Genomic DNA, 25,833 nt, shown 5'->3' on the forward strand with positions numbered 1-25,833 from the left:
GAAATTGGGCCAACTCTTGGTGATGACGTGGAGTCAAATTCTTTGGAGTTAAATGGACACTCATCACTTGCAAGCTTTGACGGGGGCCCATTAGATCTGAAATGGCTTGACGTAGCATCTGTTGTTCAGGAAGGGAAATTCTGACTCAGTTTTCAGCTCTATGGCACATGTCATTTCCATGAACTAATGGTGATTTGCACAAACTGGTGGAAACTACACCTGAACTCTGGTTTGTCAGAGTCCTCTAGTTATGGTTTGGGATGACTTTCCACTGAGTACTTCAACAAAAGAATGTTAGTGAAATGTAATCGCTCTTCAGGTGACTCCTGAACATAGGTTCCTGCTGTAGATCGATCCCTAATGCGGATTTGATCCATGCCTGACTTTCATATATATACCTGGTCTGTAATCCATGCCTGATTTTCGTTATGTTATCTGTACTATGCTGCTGATTAAATTCCTCACTTTGTAACCGTGATGCGCACCTTGCAGAGGTTTTCTCACTTGCTCTCTGCATGAATTTGTAATAAAGCATTATTGATGTTAAACGATTTGTGGAAATCTATACTTCTTACATGGTGTCAGAAGTGAAACTTCGGATCGGCTTCAGTACCTACTTTGCGCATTCTTGCTGTCTCTACCATGGCTGAAACTTTCCGAAAACCGGATCCTCTCGTATTCGACAGTCAGATCGGTCCAGAGTCCAGACACTGCTGCACCACAAGAGACTGACCCAGAAGGCTTGCTATGACCGATCCAGCCGCCCCCTTCCCCCATTGACAGAGGGTCAGGTTGTCCGGCTGCAGTCCCAGAAGGGATACGATCACATGGGTATTGTTAAGGAGGTGTGTGCGGAGCCCCGATCTTATCTCGTTCAATCGGGAGGCCTGTACAGACGGAACCGGAGACACATCCTGCCGGTGAACGAGCCGGTGCCATCGCAGTGGGTCCTACACGAGTTACCGGACGACCCGGACAATGTGTTATGGTCAGAAGAGGGTGAGGATGGTCAGGTAACCACAGATCGAGAACAGCCCCAGGGGCAAGAGGCAGTTTCCACACCGGTGAGTGAACCGTCAACTACTAAATCGCCTGCGAAGCCTGTGGTGAGATCCCCAGTGAAGCTGGTGCCGGTTGCAGCATCCCCGGCGAAGGATGCCTCTGAGGGGCAATACCAGACTCGTGCGGGGCACGTCTGCAAGCCCAATCCGAGATATAAGGACTATGTCTAGGTGCATGCCCCGGACTCTTACTGACATTATCCTTCCATATTACGTATTGCATTTCCTGCTGCTTCACTGTATTGTAGTTTGTTTTCTTGTAGACTTGCATCTATGTTGTTGGTGCGTGCTTGTGTGTAGTTGTAAGGTTTAAGCCTGAAATCCATGTCTGGTTTTCGTTGTTATCTGTACTATGCTGCTGATTAAATTCCTCACTTTGTAACCGTGATGTGCACCTTGCAAAGGTTTTCTCACTTGCTCTCTGCATGAATTTGTAATAAAGCACTTATAGAAGTTAAACGATTTGTGGAAATCTATACTTCTTACACCTGCCAAGTAGAGATGGACCAAGCCTGACTTTCCACTGGCTAAATAACCCACAATCCCCTGAAAGACAAAAGCAAAAGCAAAAGCATGCCTACCGGAAACATCACAAGGAGAAGGCAGCCCTTAATCTCTTCAAGCTTATCCTGCCATTCATTGCTATCTCCATGTTCATCACTATCTCGCCATCCTTCAGTGTCCAGAAATCTACCCAGCACTGCTTTGAATAATAATGACTGCACCTCCACATCCTCTGGGTTAGAGAACTCCAAAGGGCCTGGTATTTTCCTCGCTGTACCGTCACCATCAAGCCAGGACATCAACCTTGGTTCATTGAATAACAGAGGGGTTCAACTATTGAAACCATCTTCACCTGTAAGTGCCAAATGAATGGTCCATCACAGCTTCTTCTGGAGCTCCCTGGCATCAGGAAACTGGTCTTTGGCCAATTCATTCAATTGATTTCAAAGAAAATGAGGTACTGCATGTAGTGCAAACATCCAAGATTCAAAATTTCAGGATGCTTACAGGAGAGAGTGTAGAGGAGCATAGGTAGGTTTGTAGATAGAGTACAGGAGAGAGGTCCAGGGGTACAAAGAGAGTGCAGGAGGGAGAGTTGAGGAGTGTAGAGAGCAGAGAGGCCCAAGGAGTACAGTACAGAGAGAGGCTTGAGGGGTGGAGATTGTGATCAGGAGAGGGGAAGCTAGGCAAATGATTGGGGAAAATTACTGGCTGTGGTTGTGTGCCTTGTGCCAACTGCATCTGCCTAAGATAGAATGATGAAGAAGTTTTTTGTGGGTTTATCCCATGTGTGGATTACTCACTGCATGTTTTCTCACAGCCTGGCAGCTGTGCTCTTCAGGAGTCAATGGTGGTGCTACTAAGCCACTAAGTTGATGGACAAGTCCCCACCCATTGTACATACTGTGCCTTTGCTACCCTCAAAGCTGCTTCCAAGTGTTGTTCAACATAGAGGAGCATTGATTCATCAGCTGAAGGAGAATGGCAGGTAGAAATCAGGTGCAGGTTTCCTCATCCATGATTGAGCTGCTGCATGGAGACTTGTGACCTTTTGCACAGAATCACTCGGAGGCTGAAGCTGATTGACATAAAAGTCTTTATTCATTAAAAAAAGTAATTTTCTTGGAGATCTTCTCAGCAGAATCTCCAAACTCAAAGTATATCGTTTATCTATAAAAAAGACACAAAATGCTGGAGTAACTCAGCAGGTCTGGCGGCATCTCTGGAGAACACGGAGAGGTAACCCCCAACCCGAAACATCACCTATCCATGTTCTCTCGAGTTGGTGCTTCACCCACTGTTATATTCCAGCACTTTGTCTTTTTTTTGTATAAACTAATCACTGCAGTTCCTTGTATCTCATTTATCTATGTTTTAAATAAAGCCAACAATAAATGATTAACCAGTTTCAATCACACAATGACAGCAATAAACAGTCGACTATGACTGTTTAGATGAACACTTACTCTCAGTCCACCAAGTCCTGTTGGATCTCCTGATTGCTAACCATTTTAACTCCCATTCCCACACTAACTTTTCTGTCCTCGGCCTCCTACATTGCTGAAGTGAGGCTATATGCAAACTGGAGGAACAGCATCTCATAATCCACTTGGGCAGCTGACAACCTAATGCTACGAACACTGAATTCTCCAATTTCCCCTCTTCCTTTTCTCCCCCTCTCTTCCGTGTCCCACATTGGTGCACCCCCTTTTCACCCGATATGACTCCCTCTGGCTTTACATTTGACGCTTATCCTTATCTGACACCCTTTTGTTTCCCTTTCGGCTCATGTCCACCTATTTGCCAATCATACCCTCTTGCCTGTATCCACCAATCACTTGCCAAGCTTTGTCCTGCCTCGTTTTTTCTAGCTTTCTACCCCCACTACAATCAGTCTGAAGGGTCCTGAACCCAATGTCCATGTCCTCCAGAGATGCTGTCTGACCCAGTTACTCCAGCACTTTGTGTTTTTAATAAAACTATTGACTAGTTTTGATGGGTATAATTATATATTAAGCATTAATATTTTGTGTAGACACATAACTTTGCAGAATCACATATTGTTAATGGGAACACATTGAAGGTGTCATGGCAAAGTGTGCCAGGTGATAAAATAAGTCTAGTGTGGAAGCTACCTTAGTCTCTATCATATTGATGTGTAATAACTTAAGCTGAAGAGTATATATATATATACACTGATCAGCCAAAACATTATGACCACTGACAAGCGAAGTGAATAACATTGATTATTTTGTTACAATGACACCTGTCAAGGGGTGGGATATATTAGGCAGCAAGTGAACAGTCCGTTCTTCAAGTTGATGTGTTGGATGCAGGAGAAATGGGCAGGGTAAAGACCCGAGCGACTTTGACAAGGGCCAAATTGTTATGGCCAGATGACTGGGTCAGAGCATCTCTGAAACGGCAAGGCTGGTGGGGTGCTCCCAGTCAGCAGTCGTACCTACCGCCTGTGGTCCCAGGAGGGACAAAGCACAAACCGGCGACATGGTGCTGGGCGCACAAGGCTCATCGATGCGCGAGGGCTATCCCGTCTGGTCCGAACCGACAGAAGGCACAAGTCACAGAAAATTTTAATGGTGGTCACAGGAGGAATGTGTTACAATACACAGTGCATCGCACCCTGCTGTGTATGGGGCTGCACACGGAGGACCAAAAGCATATTAGGTAGGTAGTCATAATGTTTTGGCTGATTCTGATTTGATGTACATTCAATTAAAATATTGAATTGTGTTAGTAGGACAGCCTGTCTGTTTGCAAAGCTCACCATTTAACCAAACTAGAACAAATATTTTGAAAAATGGTTCTTGTTTCCATGTAATTTTATAACCCCTGAATAATCCTCCATTATTTGGCTGCGAGCTGACAGGACACAAGTCGCCCTCCCCTGCATAGGGACATGCCTCACCCCTCCTGCTGCAAGTAGCTGCATATCACAGCTTAAGGACAACTCAGAGTGACTGGACGTGCATAGATTGTCATCAATGCTCATGAGTGCTTCACGAATGCATGGTAGAGAGTGATGTGCGGATTTGTGATGGCGGTTCAAGGAAAGATGAGCTTCTTCCTCAGAGTGTGTTGCAGGATGAGAGGCGTGGGCTGCAGCTGGCTAAGGTGCTGATTCCTTGACATCGTCTTCCTGTTCACCTCGGTCAGTATCGAAATCAAATCCCATCTGGAGACGGTGCAGAAAAGATCGCAGAATCATATAAAGTACAAAAACACCATACACGCACCCCGGCCACAGACCACAATCCTATACACAGGGTCCCAGGCGCGGCCCTCGGTCCAGTGCACAGCCCTGGGGTGCAAGCACGATCTTGTACACACGCACCAAGTACAGGACCCGTTGCTGCACACAGGCCTCAGGTGCAATCCTGCAGACAAGCCCCTGGTGCAGGCGTGATCCTGTACACAGGCCCCGGACGCGATCGCAACCCTGTGCACATGCCCCGGGTGCGGGCACGATCCTCTGCACATCCTAAACACAGGCTTGATCCTGTACACAGGCCCCGAGCGCGTTCCTGTATGCAGGCCCTGAGCATGGGAGTGATCCTATACACAGCCCCACAATGTGGAGCCCAACACTATACACACATCCTAAGCACAACCCAGAGTAACCGCTGGGGTTCAGATTAGCTGAGAAACCATGCTAAATCCCAAGTAACCATGAACATCTCCTAACTCCGATGAAAAGTCATTGACGATGCAGGAACTGTTCCTCTTTCCACAGATGCCGCTCGACCTGCTGAGTATTTCCAACAGTTTCTGTTTTCAATTGCCCTACCTCAGCCATGCGAGTGGAAGTCGAAGACCCATCACAAGTGAACTACAGAGCTTTGGACAACCCACACCACGCTCGGCACTCAGCCGATGCACCTCCAGTACTGACCTGCGCTGATGTTTCCGCAGACACTTTGACAGAGTGCTCATGAAGGAGGATGGCTGTTCAGGTGCCTGGTGGAGCAGGTTCTGAGATACCTGGCAGCAACTCCACAGGATGTCCGCTTCCTGAGGAATTATTTCTCCCCAGACTCTGCCATCAACTTCAATTGGGTCTCCGTTGCTTGGGACACCAGCGATCTCTAACTCGCTGTCAGCCGTATGCCCAAGGTAGTTCTGAACAAAAAAGAGCCTGGGTTTACCCAGCAAGGGGAGGCAGTGCTGTCCTTTGAAATAGCACTGGATTTTCTCTGAAGAAAGTCCGGGGGTATTCCTGTCAACTGCAAGGACGCAATCCCACGTCCCCCGGCTGATGATGCAGCACACGAAGCAGTCGAGAGTGGCCAGATCGTCACGTTCTGACGTTTCCTTCAGAATCTTCTCCATCTCGCTGAGCTCAACATAGAGGTGCAGGAGGACACGGAAGTGCAGTGCCTCAAATGTCTCCTTCAGCAGATCTGGAGAAATGCAGTTAGAACAAGAGGGACACAGTTGGCATTCAAGGAAAAGAAGGGAGTAGGCAGCTAAACAGGGAATGCAAGGCGGAGGTCCATACACAAGCAACATGGAGGGAACAATGGGAATAGTGGTTGTGGAGGGAGGTTAATATATTGCAAATAAGGGTAGTCAAATGGCCTTGGTTTTGTTATTATATGTAAGAATATAGACAAAGGTGGGAGAATAACATAGCAAACAATAGTGATTTGATCGACTGAGATGGATGTGAGATTTAACAGGTGAATCGGAGGGACATAAACCACCGCAAAGAAGATTTTAATACTTGAGAACAAAATGGCATTTAATAATGTGAATCATCTGATACAGAGCAAACAAGGGATGCTGTTACACAGCAATATGGAGAGTTGAGGTGGTGGGCAGAATAGGTGGTTGGGGGCTGTGTTTGTTTATATTACGCAATGAGCTGGGGATGAGATTAAATACATATTGGAAGAGGGTAACTGAATGAACATTTGACCAAGGTGAGTTGACACTCAAAGTATGAGGAGACAAAGTGAAATTCAGAAAATTGTGGCAAATTATTGTGCTACAAGTGGAGGAGGGTTAACATGCAGTAAATGAAGAGGGTTAACATCAGTTATTCGTGGGGTTAATGCGCACAGAACTTGGGACAAGCACTAGAAATATGTGAAGGATAAATTAGAGCACCCACTTGCATCGTTTCCAATACAGTCAATGATTAAACAGAGGCCTGTGGGATTACTCTGCATTTTGTAAGTCTCCAGTCCACTCTGTAAAATAAAGAGCAACATTATAACTAAATGTGCAGTTAACATTGTTTTTCACTTGATCATCTGTTCTAGTAGCTTTGGGAAAAGGTTTAATGTTCACTTGTCTCAACAGGAATGGTCCCTTGTTGTTCTCCCATATGGCTGTAAGTCAGAGTCCCAGAAGAAAGCAGGTGTGTCCATTCACTCTGTCTGCTGAAAGGCGGCACTTCTAACTGTGTAGCACTCAGCACTGCACTGGCATGTTAGCCTGTCTGTGCGCAAGTCCCTGGATTGTCATTTGAGCCCTCAATTTTGACTTGGAGCTGCCACCTACAGGAGAACATGAGATGATCACAACCTCTGTGACTTGGATAAGTACTGGAATGCCACACTGGGCAACAAATCTGACTCCTTCAGACATGGCTTGATGGGTTCATGACCTACTTGAAAGTCTTGAGCAAAATGTTCAGCAACGCACAAGTGTGGAATACCAATGTTTCCTACATTACACCAAATTTATTGGCTATAAACCTGTTTCCAGCTTTCAGGATTTTTTGATTTTTTCACTGAATTTAATCAGTAAGCCATCAACTGTGATGTTGATCCTAAGCTGCTATCACAAAGTGTAAGTTCTCTCTCCTGGCATCTGTTGTGGAGTTACTGGCCCTCACTGAGTGTTGGGCTTACGTGTGAGGGAGGTGGACCTGGGCCGGGGAAAATACACAGTTCTTTCCTCACTTCTGTCAGAGCGGCTGAAGGCACATGATGTTCACACGCAAACCGCACGGAGGCCCAGTACGTGGCCTTCCACCGTCACACAGCCGACTCAGGGCTTTGGCACAGCCGGTAGAGCCGCTGCCTCACAGCACAAGTAACCCGGGAACAATCATGACTGTCTGTGTGTGGAGTTGCTCGTTCTTCCTGTCACCATGTGTGTTTCTCTCAGGTGCTCATTTTTCCTCCCACAACCCAAAGACGTGCGTGTCAGTAGGTTAAGTGGCTGCGATAAATTGCCCCGAGTTTGCAGGTGGGTGGGAGAATCTGGGGACCGTTGATGGGAATGTTGAGAGAATTAATTGAGGGATTAGTGTTAATGGGTGGCTGATGGCCGGCACAGACATAGTGGGCCAAGTGACCTGCTTCCAAAGGAAATGACTATGATTCTTATCAGTAGATGACACCTACAACAGCCTGGGCTCAACATTTCTCCCATATGCAGACGTCTCCTGTACAATGATGGATGACACACCCTGCCTTGACCTGAACAGCTCCCCAACATGTGCAATCTCTTCCTGTCCTTGTTCCTCCCCTTCATGCGCCCCCATCATATATAACCCCTCCAATTACAAGAACTCCTCCATATGTGCAGCTGTCCCTGAGCCTTCCCTGATACACACCTAACACTAGGAGCAAATACCCTCTGGAGTCTAACCCTGCCCCATCCCCGACTGTGCAAACTTCCACGCTAACCCAGAAGTGTGAAACTCCCCTTTCCTTCTTATTTGAACTCACTCCCCTTCCCTTTGTGACAGTGACAGTGCAACACCAGTCCAGCCTCAGAACCAGAATGCATGTCTGCTGTACCTGACATACTGCGCAGCTTGTTCCTGGAGCGGTGGCCTGGACCGACTCAAGCACTGGGCTGCTCAGTGCTGCAGCACCAGGCGCTTCAGCTGCAGAGAGAAAGCAGGCAGAATGAGTAAGGCAGCTAGTCACGAGCTGTAACTGGACATCAGGTAAATGATCAACTTCCACATCCAAATGAAGCAATGTTTAACAATAAGGAGTACACCATGTAAAAAAAAGGATTGCTCAACACATTAATTCCCATTCCCACATTGACCTTTCTGTCCTGGGCCTCCTCCATTGTCAGAGTACGGCTAAATGCAAATTGGAGGAACAGCATCCCGTATTTTACTTGGGCAGCTTACAACCTAGGGGTATGAATATTGATTTCTCTAACTTCATAACCCTTACACTCCTCCCTCTCTCTCTCCATCCCTCCCCATCCGTCATACCAGCTTTTCGTTCTCACCTAACAAACAGCTAACAACGGCCTGTTTCCTTTAACATTGTTCTTTCATTCATTTGTTCTATATCTCTCTACATCTCGTTTCCCTTTCCCGTAACTTTCATTCTGAAGAAAACCCAAAATGTCACCCTTTCCTTCTCTCCAGAGATGTCGTCTGTCTCTCTGAGGTGGGGGTCAGGAGAGGGGGAGGGGGGAATAGGGGTGGGGGTAATGGGGGTGGAGGCAGGGCTGGGGGAGTAGGGATGGGGGCAGGGGAGGGACATGGGGTAGGGGGGATGGTGTGGGTCAGTGGGGGGAGGAGGGGGGGGATGAAGGGGATTGAGTGGGGGGGGTTGAGGGTGCTACACCAATACAGGAGAGGTTTTGAGTCCAGGGCTCACTCAGTGTAGACACCCTCTCCCCTTCCCTGTTCCCCCTCTACAAGGAATGGGCCCAATGGGTCCACTTGGTCTAGTACTACATAAAAAAAGGACAGGATGATTTGAAGGAGAACATAGCTCATCGAATAATTGGTGCTCAATTATTATTGCAGTCCAACCTGCCTGGCGAGATCAACTATTATTCTGACTGTGAGCAGAAGCCCCAAATGAAACCTCATGCACTCTGCCTTCTTTCAGGTGCTGAGAGGCCTGCTGCATTGTGTCAAAACCACCGCACTCATTCTCGTCTAAAAAGGCATGTCGAACATTCCAAATGTGCATCGCAGAAGTAACACAACACAGCAGATGATTTCTTCTTTCTGTCCTCATGGGCATTTAAACCACCACTCAAGTACTTTCCTAATACATGAGCACACCCTATCCCCTTATCCTTATCCCTTTTTCACCCTTTAATATAAGCAAAGCCATGATTAAACGTTGACTGGATCTTTGCCGTAAACTCTTAACTTGACAATGAATTCAGAGTCACATTGTAAGCACACTTCCTCGACCCACACTACCAAGTTAAACCATCAACACATCGGTCATTTATGTCCAAAACACGTAGAAAGACAATCACAAACGCAGCTATTGAACGTGGGATGTTTTAGCTCAAGCGATACACGCAGCTCCCTTCGAACAAATACAGTCACTAACTTCAAAATTCAGCAATTGATACTTACACGAGATTATGGATAACCTTGGCCAATTTGAGTGAACATGCTGACTCAATAATTGGTTTGTAATCACTGGCTGCACACTGCTCATTGCCTGGAAGATGCAAGAAAATGACAGCAACATAAAGACAGATGGTTAAAAAAGGCAGATTAAATACCAGCCACAATTGAGCCAACCATGCACTACCCTAACTACAATTTGCACATTTACACACTGTTAACACCGAGAAGTAAACCAAGGTGCTCCACAAATATTTCAAACAAAATTTGACACCAAATCACATTCAATCTCCCATGGTCTCCACCCTAGCACAGACATTCCTCGTGCTCTCCACCCTCCATTCCGCTCCAGCTTAAAACATTTGATTTCTAAATTTTCCCAGTTTTGATGCAAGTTCATCGACCAGAAATGGTAAATGTATGGGAGTCACTTAAAGGCCAGGTGATCAAAGTTTGGTACCAGCATGTTCCAGTAAGGAGGAGGGTTAGGGAGGGCAAAGTCAATGAACCCTGGATGACCAAAGAGGTTGTAAATTTGGTCAAAAAGAAAAAGGCGCATGCAAGGTTTCAGAAGATGAAATCAGATAAGTCCTTTGTGGAATATAAAACAAGGAGGAAAGAACTCAAAACAGACACAAAGCGCTGGAGCAACTCAGCGGGACAGCATCTCTGGATGGAAGGAATGGGTGAAATTTCAGGTCAAGATTGAGAGTCAGGGCAGAGGGAAACGAGAGATATGGAAGGGTAAGGTGTGAAAACAAGAGATCAAAGGGGAGCTGGCGAGCAGGAGGAATCACGGGGGGGGGGGGGGGGGGGGGGGTGGAGCGAGAGAGAATGCTGCAGGACTCTGGTGGGAGAGCAGTCGATTAGAAGGGCCAAAAGTGGCCACGAAATGGCTTTGGCAAGTTGGATTTAAGAAAATCCCTAACCTTTTTACACCTATGTTAAAAACAAAGGGGTAACCAGGTAGGACCTCTCAGGGATAAAGGAGGGAATTTGTGCTTGGAGTCAGGGGATAATAGTGAGGTACTAAATGAGCACATGCATCTATTTTCATCAAGCAGAAAGACACGGAGGACAGTGAGATCAGTGGGAAGCATACGGATGTGCACAGAGAATTCGAAATTAAGGAGGAGGTGTTGGGTCTTGATGAGCATTAAGGTGGAGAAATACCCAGGGCATGATAGGATCTATCCTAGGTTATTGAGGGAGGCAAGAGCCAAGATTGCAGGAGCCCTGATGAAGATCTTTGCGTCATCTCTAGCCACAGATGAGGTCCCAGAGAACTGGAGAGTAGCTAATGCTGTTTCTTTGTTAAAGAAGGGAAGTAGTGATAATCCAAGGAATTGATGACTGGTGAGCCTCATATCAGTGGTAGAGAAGATATTGGAGAGGATTCTTTGGGATAGCTTTAAAGGACTTTGGTTAGGCCACATTTGGAGTATTGCATGCAGTTCTGATCGCCCCAATATTGGAAGGATTGGAGGCTTTGGAAAAGTTGCAGAGGAGGTTTACCAGTATAATGCCAGGATTAAGGGGTGTTATCAACAGGGAGAAATGGGACAGAGTTAGATTATTTCCTCTGTAACGACGGAGATAGTCGGGAGCCTTATAGAAGTGTATAAGATTATGAGAGGGGTAGATAGGGTAGACAGACAGAATCTTTTTTCCAGGATGAAAATATTAAATACTAGAGGGCATAACTTTAAGGTGAGATGGGCAAAGGGCAAGTATTTTTTGCACAGAGGGTGATGAGTGCCGGGGATGGTTGTGAAGGCAGATGTGATGATATTTAAGAATCTGTTAAATTAGGTGCACCAATATGCAGGGAATAGAGGTATTAATTATGTGCAGGCAGCTAAGAGTTGTCTTGACATCATGTTTGGCACAGACATTGTGGGCTGAAGGGCTTGTGCCGTACTCTATACTGTACTGTTCTATGCTCTATGTTTCTCTTTCCACAGGTGCTGCCCCATCTGCTCAGTGTTTCCAGCATTTTTTATGTTTAGCTCGTATACAAGTCTCAGAATCTTACAGCATAGAAACAGACCATTCAGCCCACGATGTTCACGCTCACCATCAAGTACCTATTGTGTAGGAAAATAACTGCAGTTGCTGCTACAAATCGAAGGTATCACAAAATGCTGGAGTAACTCAGCAGGTCAGGCAGCATCTAGGAGAGAGGGAATGGGTGATTTTTCGGGTCGAGATCCTTCTTCAGACGGATGTCAGGTGGGCGGGACAAAGAAAGGATATAGGTGGAGACAGAAAGACAGTGGGAGAACTGGGAAGGGGAGGGGAAGAGAGGGACAGAGGAACTATCTAAAGTTGGAGAAGTCAATGTTCATACTGCTGGGCTGTAGGCTGCCCAAGCGAAATATGAGGTGCTGTTCCTCCAATTTCCAGTGGGCCTCACTATGGCACTGGAGGAGGCCCATGACAGAAAGGTCAGACTGGAAGTGGGAGTTGAAGTGCTCAGCCACCGGGAGATCAGGTTGGTTAAGGCGGACTGTGCGAAGGTGTTGAGTGAAACGATCGCCGAGCCTGCATTTGGTCTCGCCAATGTAGAGAAGTTGACATCTAGAGCAGCGGATACAATAGATGAGGTTGGAGGTACAGGTGAACCTCTGTCTCACCTGGAAAAATTGTTTGGGTCCTTGGATCGAGTTGAGGGGGGAGGTAAAGGGACAGGTGTTGCATCTCCTGCGATTGCAGGGGAAAGTGCCTTGGGAGGGGGTGGTTTGGGTAGGAAGGGACGAGTGGACCAGGGAGTTATGGAGGGAACGGTCTCTGCGGAACGCAGAACGGGGAGGAGATGGGAAGATGTGGCCCGTAGTGGGGTCCCGTTGGAGGTGACGGAAATTTTGGAGGATGATTTGTTGGATATGCTGGCTGATGGGGTGGAAGGTGAGGACAAGGGGGATTCTGTCCTTGTTACAAATGGGGGGAGGGGGAGCAAGAGCGGAGCTGCAGGATATAGAGGAGGCTTTAGTCAGAGCCTCATCTATAATGGAATACAAGTACCTATTAATACAAATCCCATTTTACCAGCAGTAAAACTGTAGATTCTTATCTGCTGGGGAATCAAGGGTTTGTCTACGTACATCCTAAATGTACATGGTGAAGTGGTGTAAAAGAGAAGAGGTTTGAGAGGAAGTTCTAGTTTGTGGGTTTGAGAGTCAAACCAATGACCCTAATTAATTTTGGGAATGGGCTGGAAGCTGATAGAGGAGTAATCAGAACTCCCAAGAGCAGGAGATTCCTGAGAAGGGGAAAGCCAAGGCCATGGTGGGATTTTGCAATAACAATGCAATGTTTTAAATGTGACACTGCTAAATGATGTGGTTCAGTAAGTCCAGGTCTGGTATCCAAAAGGGAGAGGTTGTGATTGGACAAGTGAAGCTATATTTGGTAACCTCAGGATTTTAGAAGGGAAGGATTACTAGAATACAGGTGCTCCCCGGATTACGATGCTTCGGCTTGCAATATTTCGACTTTGCGATGGTACAAACGGCAGTGACCCATAGCGAGCCGCAGCTCACTTCCGGCCACGTGATTGCGTGTATTAAATGCATTTCAACACAATATTTTCGGTTTGCGATGGGTTTCTCGGAACGGAACCCCATCGTAAGCTGAGGAGCACCTGTAATCTGGAGATGGATGAGGCAGGAGCACAAATGGATAATGTTGAAAGGGGGTTAAAAAAAAAGCCCAGTAGAAGTATAGTTTTGATTCACAGCTCATCTCTGTGTCAATTATGAGACTGCTGGACAGCCTGGTTCAGATTCTGTCAGTTTCCAGGGAGTAGGATGGTATCAATGGCTTGGGACTGAACTCTTGCTAACCACACAAAACCACTATCAAAAGCCACATAGTGTGAAAAGCAGGGCTGGGAGAAAACATTAAAAAAAACACAATCTTTTCTAATTATTTGCATGTTCTTTTCAGCGATTCCTACCCAATTTTGTTCAACATGCTCTGGACCAAAGCCACACTCCTGCTGGGGAACAGATATGGAAATAACATTCTGATAGGTGTTGGATCTTCTTACAGAATGAACACATCCACCTAAGATGGAGAAGGGACAGAGCTTACAATATTTAATTAACACCGTGGTGCGTTGAATATTGCTCAAATTAACAGAATTCCTGCAATTACTTGTAACTATGAGTTAATACACAACTTACAAAAACCTGCAGCTCTCTCTAACCTGTATAAGTCACATAGTAATATGAACATGTGCATGTATACAACCCTTCCACGCCTGCAGCCAATGAAGTTTGTTGAAATTCAGCCACTTTTTTAATGCATGAAATATAATATCTCACTGCACACACAAAAATTACACATACAGTAAAGTGATAATAACCAAGTGTAATAAAATTGATATTCCCACATTCTCAGGATTTTAATGCCAGTCTGAAAAGTTTCTGGACCAGTGGATGTTATTTCTTTTAATACCTCTACATGTTGAATCGAATTTTAGATGCTGCATAGCATCATGTTATCCAGTGAACAAGGTACTTTGAAAGGGAGTGTGGGAACTGCCACCGCAGTGAGTGGGAGGGAGTGGGAGAGCCAGGCCACCATTGAATGGGAAGGGAGCTTGGTAGCTGTGACCCAAGTGAGTGGAGCAGGATCGCTGGATCCGGGGCTCGGGTGAGTAGAGTGGGAGCTTGGGAAATCTGGCACCAGTGAGTGAAAAAGGACGCAGCAAACATGACCTGGTGAGCCATGCCAAACCATCTTGATTTCCCAACTGTTGGAATATTTATTCTCAATTTCTCAAGTGTTTGTCTAATGTTCCGCAGTATTCGCTGTTTTTCACAGATTTCAACTCTTTTCCTTTCCTCTCCCCCAATGTATACCTTCCTGGACCCTTTGAATTTTCTCAGTGCATGTTTACACTGACCCATGACTGCATTTATTGTACCCGGTGTTTATTTGCCCGGTGCACTCACCCATTTGCTTGTACTTTAAGATTTTCCTTCTCAGGTCGATTCTCCGAATATTAGTCAAGCAATCTTCCACTTCAGCCAAATTACTCTCATCGATTTTGCCAGCTTTCTCCAGTTCAACAACTAAATCTAAGAAAGTCTGGCAGAAAGAAGAATTATATTAATTCAGGAGCATTAATTCCCAACCCAATATCACCACTCAATAGAATCAGATAATCAAGAAGCTATAAGGAGGGAGAAACTTTAAACAATCTCAATCACAAAAAAAGTTCTAGGTAAACGAATGGGGCTAAATGATCTTACAGGAATTGGCTATAGAGTATATTAAAGGGTGTGGCTATGGAGACAATGGTGCATTGGCTATAAATCCCTGAATTCTGGAGAGGTTCCAGGGGATTGGAAAACCACAAATGTAATGCCAATTTTCAGGGAAGGCGGGAGACTGAATGCAAGAAACTTTAGGTCCATAAACCTAACGTTCATCATTGGGAAAATACATTATTAAGGAGGCAATAACATTTAGAAAATTATGAGACAATTAAGAATAGTCATAGATAAGAGTATAAAAAGGATGGAAACTGGCCCTTTGGGCCAACTCCAATCTGCCCCATCTAAACTGGTCATTTGCTGGTGTTTGGCCAACATCCCTCCCAACCTATACTATCCATGTACCTGTCCAAATGTCATAGAGTCATATAGCATGGTCAACATGCTTTCATGGAAGGTAAATTGTCTGATTAATTTTCTAGTTCTTTGAGGATATAACAAGCTGGGTAAAGGGTAATCAATAGATGTATTGTATTCTAATTTCCAAGAGGTGCTATGTAAAAATAAGTACACAAGACAGTATAGGGCTTGAGGTGATATGATGGCATGGAGAGGAAGTGGCTAACACAGAGAATAGAATCAGAGCTCGGGATTTTGGAGATTTCCCAGACAATTGGATCTTATTTTTATTAACATTGCAACTTATTTGTAATTCATTGTTTTAAAGGGTGTCATGCAGCAAAATTTCAGTGAACCTGAAGTAATTAAAGAACCTGGTATGTTACATGGGAGGTGGCCACAGATTCAGACAGATTAAAAGTGGGAGCAATGAGCGCTGGGTTCGGGGTGCTGGGAAGCCATTGGGCGATGGGAGCAAAGTCCTAGGGAACAGCTGGGAGCGTTGGTGTTGGAAGTGCTAGTACTGGGACATCAGGTAATGGTCAGGAGCGCTTGACCCGGGGCTCCAGGAGTAGTTGGGCGTGCTGGACCTGGGGCTCTGGGGAGCAGTGAGGAGTGTTGGAACCAGGGCCATGGGGACTGGTTAGGAGCTCTGGACTTGGGACTCTGGGGAGCGGTTGGGAGCGCTGACACCAAAACCCTGGGGATACAATTGAGACCACTGCAACTTGGGCCATGGGGAACAGTCAGGAATGTTGGTCCCGAGGCCCTGGGGAGTGGTCGGGAATGTTGGTCCCCGGGCCCTGGTTGGGAGCGCTGGAACCGGGGCCATGGAAGTGGTTGAGAGCAATGGAACTGGTCCTCCAAAGAGCAGTGAGGAGTGCTGAAACTGTGGTTGCAGGGAGAGTTTGGAAGTGCAAAGAATGCCTGGTGAGCCAGATGCCAAATCGTTGGATTTCCTGACAGCAGATTATTGGAGTTTACAATGAATTTGTGCACCAAATGAGCCAGACGCTGGGAAAGATATTACCCCTTTCCAGTGTACCAGTGGGACTATGCCTGGAACACACTTTAATTTCCATATTTGAGAAGGTTGAATAAGTTAATTTCTGGAATGAAGCGAAAGTGCATGAAGAACAGGTTCAGTATTTAATTGTTGAAATATGAACAAGAGATAATCTTCTTGAAGACAAGATTCTGAGGAGGATTATATGAGTAAGTGCCAAAAAGGTGTTTCTCCTGATGAAGGTACATAGAATTCAGGGTGTCCATTTCAAACAAAAATAAAGAGGAATCTCTGCAATTGTAGATTTCTGGAACTCTCCACTCCAAGGTAAGCAGAGTCATCGAATGTGTCCAAGAACGGATCAACAGACATTTGAATGCCAAGAGATATGGTGAGAGAGCAGGACATCAGTGCTGAGGGTAAGATTGGATAAACCAAGATCTTATATAAGATTATTGTATAAGATTATTAAGGGGTTGGACATGTTAGAGGCAGGAAACATGTTCCCAATGTTGGGGGAGTCCAGAACCAGGGGCCACAGTTTAAGAATAAGGGGTAGGCCATTTAGAACAGAGATGAGGAAAAACTTTTTTAGTCAGAGAGTTGTGAATCTGTGGAATTCTCTGCCTCAGAGGGCAGTGGAGGCCAATTCTCTGAATACATTCAAGAGAGAGCTAGATAGAGCTCTTAAGGATAGCGGAGTCAAGGGGTATGGGGAGAAAGCAGGAACGGGGTATTGATTGAGAATAATCAGCCATGATCACATTGAATGGCGGTGCTGGCTCGAAGGGCCGAATGGCCTACTCCTGCACCTATTGTCTATTGTCTTATCAAATATTGGCACAGGTTTGAGCGGTTGAAATGCCTGCTCTGATGGTCTTATCACTAAACGCAGATTGACAAGTACTGATCCAGTGAAATCATCCAGGTTCTGAACCAGTCAGAGCTGGCTTGTATTCATCAGTGGACCATCGATCTAAAATCTATTCCCTTGTAATCTTGATCATGGTCTGTATCCTAGTTCCCTTCAAGCTCTCATCCGAGAGAATTCTGACTTTAGCTGATCTTAGCTTCATTCAGAGCTTAGAAGACTGGTCCCTGGAAATGTTGGGGTTAGGAAAGGCCATGAATTATAAATCTGATCACAATCTGTTCTGAATTTAGGAAGACTCTAATTCCAGCTGGATCCATGCTTGCAGAAAGTCTGGTCTCAGGATTGAGGTGGTCTGCTTCTGGGGTGCTCCTGGGTTTTGGGCATTCTGTTCCTATAGTATTCCCAGGTTCTGGAGAATCTGATCCAAGACTATACCTAAGTGAAAAATAGACTGATCCCTAACCAGCACAGGCGTTGAATATTCTGATACCACACTTTCCCTCCTATTGAATAGTTTCTGGATGATATACAGTCCAATCTCGACTGCAGCTGATGATGAAAGCTGATTCCACCTGTATCTTGGTGCTCAACCCTGTCAACCCCTATGGACATTGCAAAGAATAATCTGATTCTGCCTCTATCCCAAGCCCAGAGCACACATGGTAGAGTGAGTTAAGAGAGGCCAAACCAAAATAAATGAGGTGGAAACAAGAATGTCATAATTTGGCAGAAAGGACGTATGTCTAGAATGGCTTTCTGGCTGAGAATATCTTTAGGCAATCAGATTTAAGAATCTCAACAGGGCAGTGAGAAGGTTGATTTCAGAAAGACAATCTGGCTGTTGTTGGCAAAGGGCATTTTTTTGATCAATTAAGTTATTTCCTTGATGAAGACCAATCTTGTTTACTGGTGTTAATCATGTTTAAATCTAGCTGTTCAGCAAACAACCGTTCATTCAGACAGTAAATGACAACGCTAGGACACACAATGGGATGTGACTGGGGACTGCAAAAAAATGTAGTTCCTCTTCCTTTCATGAATTAAAATCTGCTGGGTTAATAAAACCAAGTTGCAGTTTACAGAATTTGAATACAGATGGATGACTTTACACACTCATCATCAGCTCTTCACACAGCCTGTTTCTGTACCTGTGTACAGGCAGCCCATCGACAATGCAATTACCTTCACTGTTTCCAGGCGGCCTTTTGGAATTTGACAACCCAGTAAAAATAAGACAGACCTCAAATCTTCTTGCGAGAGGTCTTCACTGATGTCCACCAGCAGTTGCCTGTGTGAAGGATTTCAAATTATCAGCTGAATTCCCAATAAACTAAAACTATGAGGCACAAAGGGCTCTCTACCTTCCCCAACTGCACTGGATTACCACGACTCTAACATACCGTTGGACAAACCACTAATTATGTCCTTTATATTAAGGAGATTAAATCACACAGGGATGGATGCCATTTTGCAAATGGATATCGTGTCGGTTAGACCTCAGACACACAAGCCATGGCGACATCTTGTGGGAACGCAGCAGAGATTCACTGGAATATGGGAAGGCAAATTGTATGTTTGCTTTGATTACAAGAGGTTTGAAAACAAATCTATCTTTCTGAAATCAGGAAAGGGGTCTGGTAAGGTGGAATATTACATGCAGGTTCAGTTTCTCTACCCAAGGAAGGATATACTTGTAATAGAGTGCAATAAAGGGCACCAGATTGTTTCCTGCGATTATTGATCTTTGAAGGGAGATCATGCAGACACGACCTATACTCTTGGGTTCAGAAGAAAGAAAAGCAATCTCATTGAAACATACAAAATTCTTTTAGGGCATGGCTCGTTGGATGTGGGACAATATTTCAGCTGGTTGGACCAAGTTTTAAAATAACAGGTCAACTATTAGGACAGAAATTAGGATAAATTTCTTCACACCATGAGTTGTAAATTGCCAACCCAGGGGGCTGTGGAGGCTCAGTGACTGAGTACATTCAAGACTGATAGCACTAGATATTTGGAGTCAAGGTATTTTCGGATGTGTAGGAAAGTAATCTGAGGTAAAAGATTAGCCATGGTCTTAATGAATGGCAGATGGGAGGGGCTGAATGGGTTCCGCCTATTTCTACTTCTATTGCTTTTGTGTTCTTACATGGCTTTACCTGTATGAAGAAATGTATCCTTTTCCAGATCTCAAGTTACTCTCCAAACTAAACAGGTCAACCTTCATTTTCCTCAGGATATCAAGTCTCCTTATCCGATAAAGCAGTTCAGTTAGAAGATCGAGCCTCAGCAGATTCTGCTTGCTCAGAATCTCGAACAGTTCTTTCACTTCCCCAGTCACCACGTAGCCTTTGGCAAAATCCATGCACAAAAACACCACAATAGCACTTTCCTCTTGGGAGAGTTCAGCAGCTATTCCCATGGCCTGTTCTCTGGTCTCTTTATCACGAGGATTAAACATTGGAAAATGTGGAGCAAACATCCTGAAGGCTTCCCTGAAGAAGTTAATGTTCTCTCGTGAGTTATTCTTATGTTGTGATCTTGTTCCAACAGATGAAGCCAACTTTCTCCTTTGCAGCCTATAAAATTCAGACCGAAACATGAACAGGGAAATGAATGTAAATTAACCAACCCTTTACTCTTTAAAGCAAGCCAATCCTCAATTAACAAATGCATTATGATCCAATAAAGATTTGATGTAAAATTTTACAAATGAAAAACCAAAAAGCCAAATGTCCGACAAGGCTTTACTTCCTCCAGATAGGCACAAAATGCTGGAGCAACTCAGCGAGACAGGCAGCATCTCTGGAGAGAAGGAATGAGTGACATTTCGGGTCAAGCCTCTTCTTCAGACTAGTCACCCATTCCTTCTCTCCAGAGATGCTGCGTGTCCCGCTAAGTTAGTCCAGCATTTTATATCTATCTTCAGTTTAAACCAGCATCTGCCGTTCCTTCCTACACTTTTCTTCCTCCAGTATCTTTCTACAGCTGGAGAATAGCATGCTATTTGACATATACATGGATAAATTTAAGATCTATTGTAAAAGGAGACTGTGCACATCTGTACCAACAACAAAGGTGGGAAATGAGATGAGGTCCTGCGGAATGTATACATGTAGTTTGGAAAGTGGTTAAAAAGCAGGGGGTTGAAGGTGGTAATCTCTGGATTACTCCCATTGCCACGTGCTAGTGAGGGCAGGAATAAAAGGACAGGCCAGATGAATGGGTAATTGAAGGGCTGGTGCAGCGAGCAGAGGTCAGGTTCTTGAATCATTGAAATCTCTTCTGGTGTGGAGTGCACTGTACAAGAGGGACAGGTTGCACCTAAATAACAGGGAGACCAATATCCTGGGAGGGAGATTTATTAGTGTCATTCAAGAGAGTTTTAACTAGATTGGCAGGGTTAGGGTCTCAGAGCAGATAGGATGCAGATGAGAAGTTGGGGTCAAATGCTGTAGTTAAATCAGTAAGATAAGCAGACAGGAGAGGCAGGTGCGTGGAAAAGAGAGAGGAAACCCTGAACTATAGCTATTTCAATTCTAGAGGCTCAACAGCTAAGGTGAATGTACTCAGGATATGGATTGGTTGGGGGATTGGGATATTATAGCCATAACAGAAGCAAGGCTGAAATAAGGGCAGGACCAGATCACCAAGAGGATTGATGAGGGCAAGACAGTAGATGTTGTTTGTCTGGATTTCAGTAAGTCTTTTGACAAAGTCCCACATGGCAGGTGAAATCCAAGGTGACTTAGCCAACTGAATTCATAATTGGCTTGGAAGAAAGCAGTGGAGTGCCTCAGGGTCCGTGTTGGGTCAGCTGCTGTTTTGTACATACACGACCAATTTGGTTGACAATGTAGTCATTGTTAGTAAATTTGCACATGACACCAAAATAGTTTTGACAATAAACAGGGGAAAGGTTATCTACGTTTACAAGAACTAGATCAGTTAGGAAGGTATCACAAAATGCTGGAGTAACTCAGCAGGTCAGGCAGCATCTAGGAGAGGGAATGGGTGACGTTTCGGGTCGAGACCCTTCTTCAGACTGATGAAGTCTGTCTGAAGAAGGGTCTCAACCCGAAACGTCACCCATTCCCTCTCTCCTAGATGCTGCCTGACCTGCTGAGTTACTCCAGCATTTTGTGATACCTTCGATTTGTACCAGCATCTGCAGTTATTTTCCTACAGGTCAGTTAGGAAGGTGAGCCAAGGAATGGCAAATGGAATTTAACTCTGAAAAGAGAAAGATATTGCACTTCAGTATGTCAAACCAGGGCAGGATTTAGACAATAAATGGTTGTGCCCTGGAGAATATTTAATAACAGAGACCTAAGAGTACATGTGCATGGATTCCTGAAAGTAGCAAGACAAGTGTGGTGAAGGCGGCATTTGGCACGCTTGCTTTTATTGGTAGGGGTACTGATAACAAAGGTTGTGATATCATGAATGCAGTTGTACATGTCATTGGTGAGACCACACTTGAAGTTCTGTAAGCAATTTTGGTCATCCAGCTATAGGAAGGATGTCACAAAGTTGGATAGGATGCAAAAGAGATTCACCAGGTATTACTTGGACTCATGGTTTGACTTAAAGAGATAGATTGGATAGACTGTAATTTTTCTTTAAGTGCAGGAGGTTGACGGGCAACCTCATTGAGATGCACAAGACCACTTGGGACATCGATAAGGTGAATGCTCACAGTCTTTTTCCCAGAGTAAAGGATTCAAAAACTGGAACGCATAGGCTTAAGGTGGAATGAGCTGCCAGAGGAAGCTATAGAAGTGGATACAATTACACCTTAAAAAATCTTTGGGCAGATACACGGATAGGAAGGTTTAGCGACATATGGGTCAAATGGGACTAGCCCAGTATTCCAACTTGGACGGGATGGCCAAGGTGGTCCGAAGGGCATGATTCCATTGCTGTAAAGCTCTATGACTGTGAAGAGTCAAGACCTTTGAAGTTTGAGACCATGACATAAGAACACGTCTACCCAGTGCCCAAAACACGTCCACCTAGGATGGAAAGTGACACGGTTAATTCAGAGACTATAATAGACAATAGACAATAGGTGCAGGAGTAGGCCATTCAGCCCTTCGAGCCAGCACCGCCATTCAATGCGATCATGGCTGATCACTCTCAATCAGTACCCCGTTCCAGCCTTCTCCCCATACCCCCTCACTCCGCTATCCTTAAGAGCTCTATCCAGCTCTCTCATGAAAGCATCCAACGAACTGGCCTCCACTGCCTTCTGAGGCAGAGAATTCCACACCTTCACCACTCTCTGACTGAAAAAGTTCTTCCTCATCGTTCTAAATGGCCTACCCCTTATTCTTAAACTGTGGCCCCTTGTTCTGGACTCCCCCAACATTGGGAACATGTTTCCTGCCTCTAATGTGTCCAATCCCCTAATTATCTTATATGTTTCAATAAGATCCCCCCTCATCCTTCTAAATTCCAGTGTATACAAGCCTAATTGCTCCAGCCTTTCAACATACGACAGTCCCAAACTTAAAGAAAGGAGGCTTTGAAGGTATGAGACAGGAATTGGCTAGGATAGACTGGCAAATTATACTTAAAGGGTTGCGATAGAAATCAAGGATAGTATTAAATCAAAGGAAGAGGCATATAATTTGGCCAGAGGAAGCAGCAAACTGGAGGACTGGGAGAAATTTAGAACTCAATAGAGGATGACAAAGGGGTTCATTAAGAGGGGGCCAAAAAGAGCATGAAAGAAAGCTTGCGGGCAATATATAAACTGACTCTAAAATCTTCTTTAGATATGTAAAAAGGAAAAGATTAGTTCAGGCAATTGTAGGCCCCTTACAGTCAGAGACAGGTGAATTTACAATGGGAAACATAGAAATGGCAGAACAGTTAAACGAGTACTTCACTAAATTAGACACAGACAATCTCCCAGAAATACTTGGGGACCGAGGATCTAGTGGGAGGAAGGAATTGAAGGGAATCCACATTTGTCGGGAAATGGTGTTAATTAGGTAAACTGTTGGGACTGAAGGCTGATAAATCCCCAGGGCCTGATGGTCTGCATCCCAGAGTACTCAAGGTGATGGCTCTAGAAATCATGGATGCATTGGTGATCATTTTCCAATGTTCTCTCGAATATGGACCAGTTCCTGTGGACTGGAAGGTAGCCAATGTAACCCCACTTTTTAAGAAAGGAGGGAGAGAGAAAATAGAGAATTATAGACCAGTTAACCTTACATTGGTAGTGGAGATGTTCAAGTCGATTGTTAAAGATGTTATAGCAGAGCATTTGGAAAGCAGTTACAGGATCAGTCAAAGTCAGCATGGATTTATGAAGGGGAAATCATGCTTGACTAATCTTCTGGAATTTTTTGAGGATGTAACAAGTAGAATGGATAAGGGAGAGTCAGTGGATCTGGTGTATATGGACTTTCAAAAAGCTTTGACAAGGTCTCACTCAAGACATTAGTGTCAAAATTAGAGCACATGGTATTGGGGGTAGAGTATTGACATGGATAGAGAACTGGAGTAACTCAGCGGGACAGGCAGTATCTCTGGAGAGAGGGAATGGGTGACGTTTCGGGTTGAGACCCTTCTTCTCTCCAGAGATGCTGTCTGTCCCGCTGAGTTATTCCAACATTTTGTGTCTACCTTTGATTTAAACCAGCATCTGCAGTTCTTTCCAGCACATGGATAGAGAACTGGTTGCATGTACAGCAGGCAGTGAAGAAAGCTAATGGCATGTGGCCGTCATTGCGCAAGGATTTGAGTTTAGGAGCAAGGAGGTCCAACTGCAGTTGCACAGGGCCTTGGTGAGACCGCACCGTTGGAGTATTGTGTGTAATTTTAGTCTCTTAATTTGAGGAAGGACATTATTGCTATTGAGGGAGTGCAGCGTAGGTTCACCAGGTTAATTCCCAGGATGGCGGGACCGACATATGATGAATGACTGGGTTGACTGGGCTTATATTCACTGGAATTTAGAAGGATGAGAGGAGATCTTATGGAAATATATTAAATTCTTAAGGGATTGGACAGGCTAGATGCAGGAAAAATGTCCCCGAAGTTGGGGGAATTCAGAACCAGGCGTCACAGTTTAAGAATAGGGGGTAGGCCATTTAGGACTGAGAAGAGGAAAAACTTTTTGACGCAGAGAGTTGCGAATCTGTGGAATTATCTGCCACAGAAAGAAGTGGAGGCCAATTCACGGGATGTTTTAAGACAGAGTTAGATTTGTCTTAGGGCTGAAGGAATCAAGGGTGGGGGAAAAGCAGGAACGGGGTATTGATTTTAGATGATCAGCCATGATCATATTGAATGGCGGTGCTGGCTCGAAGGGCCGAATGGCCTACTACTGCACCTATTTTTCTATGATATTCTGGGGATTTCCACTTTCTGAGAGTGGAGGAGGCTGTTCAGCCTCGAGTCTACGGTAGGATCCAAGACTGAGCGTTTGAAAATGAAAGTAAAACTGTGGATGCTGGAAATCTAACGAAGAACAGGAAATTCTTGCAACATTACTCAGATCTGGCGGCATCTGTGAAGGGAGAAACATTCCTCACGTTGGCCGGAGCCAAACGCAGGGCACCGGGCCTCACTCACCATGGACACCATCGCTCCCCTGCCGACTCCTGGGCCCCACCTCTGGTCACTGGTCCACGAGCAATCCCCGGCGGGCCATGGTCCACGGCTCAGGCAGCTGTCCCTCCTGGCGGGCCGCGACTGCCCGAACCCACCACCAGCCTCGGGTCCACGTCTGACTCGCCGACCGGCGTGGCAGCCCTCGAGCTCCGGCTCCGCCCCGATACTGGGAATGCGGAAACGGTCACCCTGGCCTTGGCTTGGCGCAGCAACTCAGAGCTCAGCTGCAGTAGCCAGCGAGGCATGGGCTGGGTCTGATTAGCTCTATGGTCCGAATGTAGGGCGTAATCCCGTTGCCCTGTGTACCAAAGATACTGCTGTTATTGAGCCCTAGCGCGGCAGGCGAGGTCACGACCCCTGAACCGCACTGCTGCCACGTAACGCCTTCTGCCGTGTACTGCAGGCAATCAATGTGGCTGACAGTGCAGCTCTTTTCCTTAGTCTTTTTCTCCTATTTTATATATGGAGCGATTTCTGTTGTGGAATAATTCGTCAGTCCTAATTTGAGAGGGTGTTGCAGTTGAATGTTGCGGCTGCAATGCAAGTCAAGTTTATTTATCACAAACACATAAATGTGCAGTGAAATGAAAGATTACCCACAGTCCCACAACAAGAGCAATAAAAATAAGCAATAACACACGCAATCATACAAAAAGAAACATCCATCACAGTAAGTCACCTCCTCACTGTGATGGAAGGCCAGAATGTCTTTTCTCTTCCCTGCCGTCTTCTCCCGCGGTCAGGCTGTTGTAGTTGCCACGTTCCAGGCCGCGCCGGACCCTTTTGCTGCAGCGCGGCTTCAATAGACAATAGGTGCA

General features: G+C 45.3%; 1 protein-coding gene across 1 annotated transcript; it reads right to left on the reverse strand.

The window, feature by feature from the left end:
• Positions 1–2,676: 2,676 nt before the first annotated feature.
• LOC144595830 (CASP8 and FADD-like apoptosis regulator) lies at positions 2,677–25,367 on the reverse strand. The gene is made up of 10 exons (XM_078403558.1): positions 24,977–25,367; positions 19,546–19,965; positions 18,569–18,674; positions 14,844–14,979; positions 13,841–13,950; positions 9,889–9,976; positions 8,339–8,427; positions 6,697–6,775; positions 5,476–5,983; positions 2,677–4,758 (listed from the first exon to the last, which is right to left on the reverse strand). The coding sequence occupies exons 2-10, from the start codon at positions 19,866–19,868 to the stop codon at positions 4,629–4,631; spliced, it is 1,569 nt and encodes a 522-aa protein (XP_078259684.1). The 5' UTR covers positions 19,869–19,965; positions 24,977–25,367; the 3' UTR covers positions 2,677–4,628.
• Positions 25,368–25,833: the final 466 nt, after the last annotated feature.

This window comes from Rhinoraja longicauda, chromosome 8, assembly GCF_053455715.1.
Source record: "Rhinoraja longicauda isolate Sanriku21f chromosome 8, sRhiLon1.1, whole genome shotgun sequence".
Lineage (NCBI taxonomy): Eukaryota > Metazoa > Chordata > Chondrichthyes > Rajiformes > Arhynchobatidae > Rhinoraja > Rhinoraja longicauda.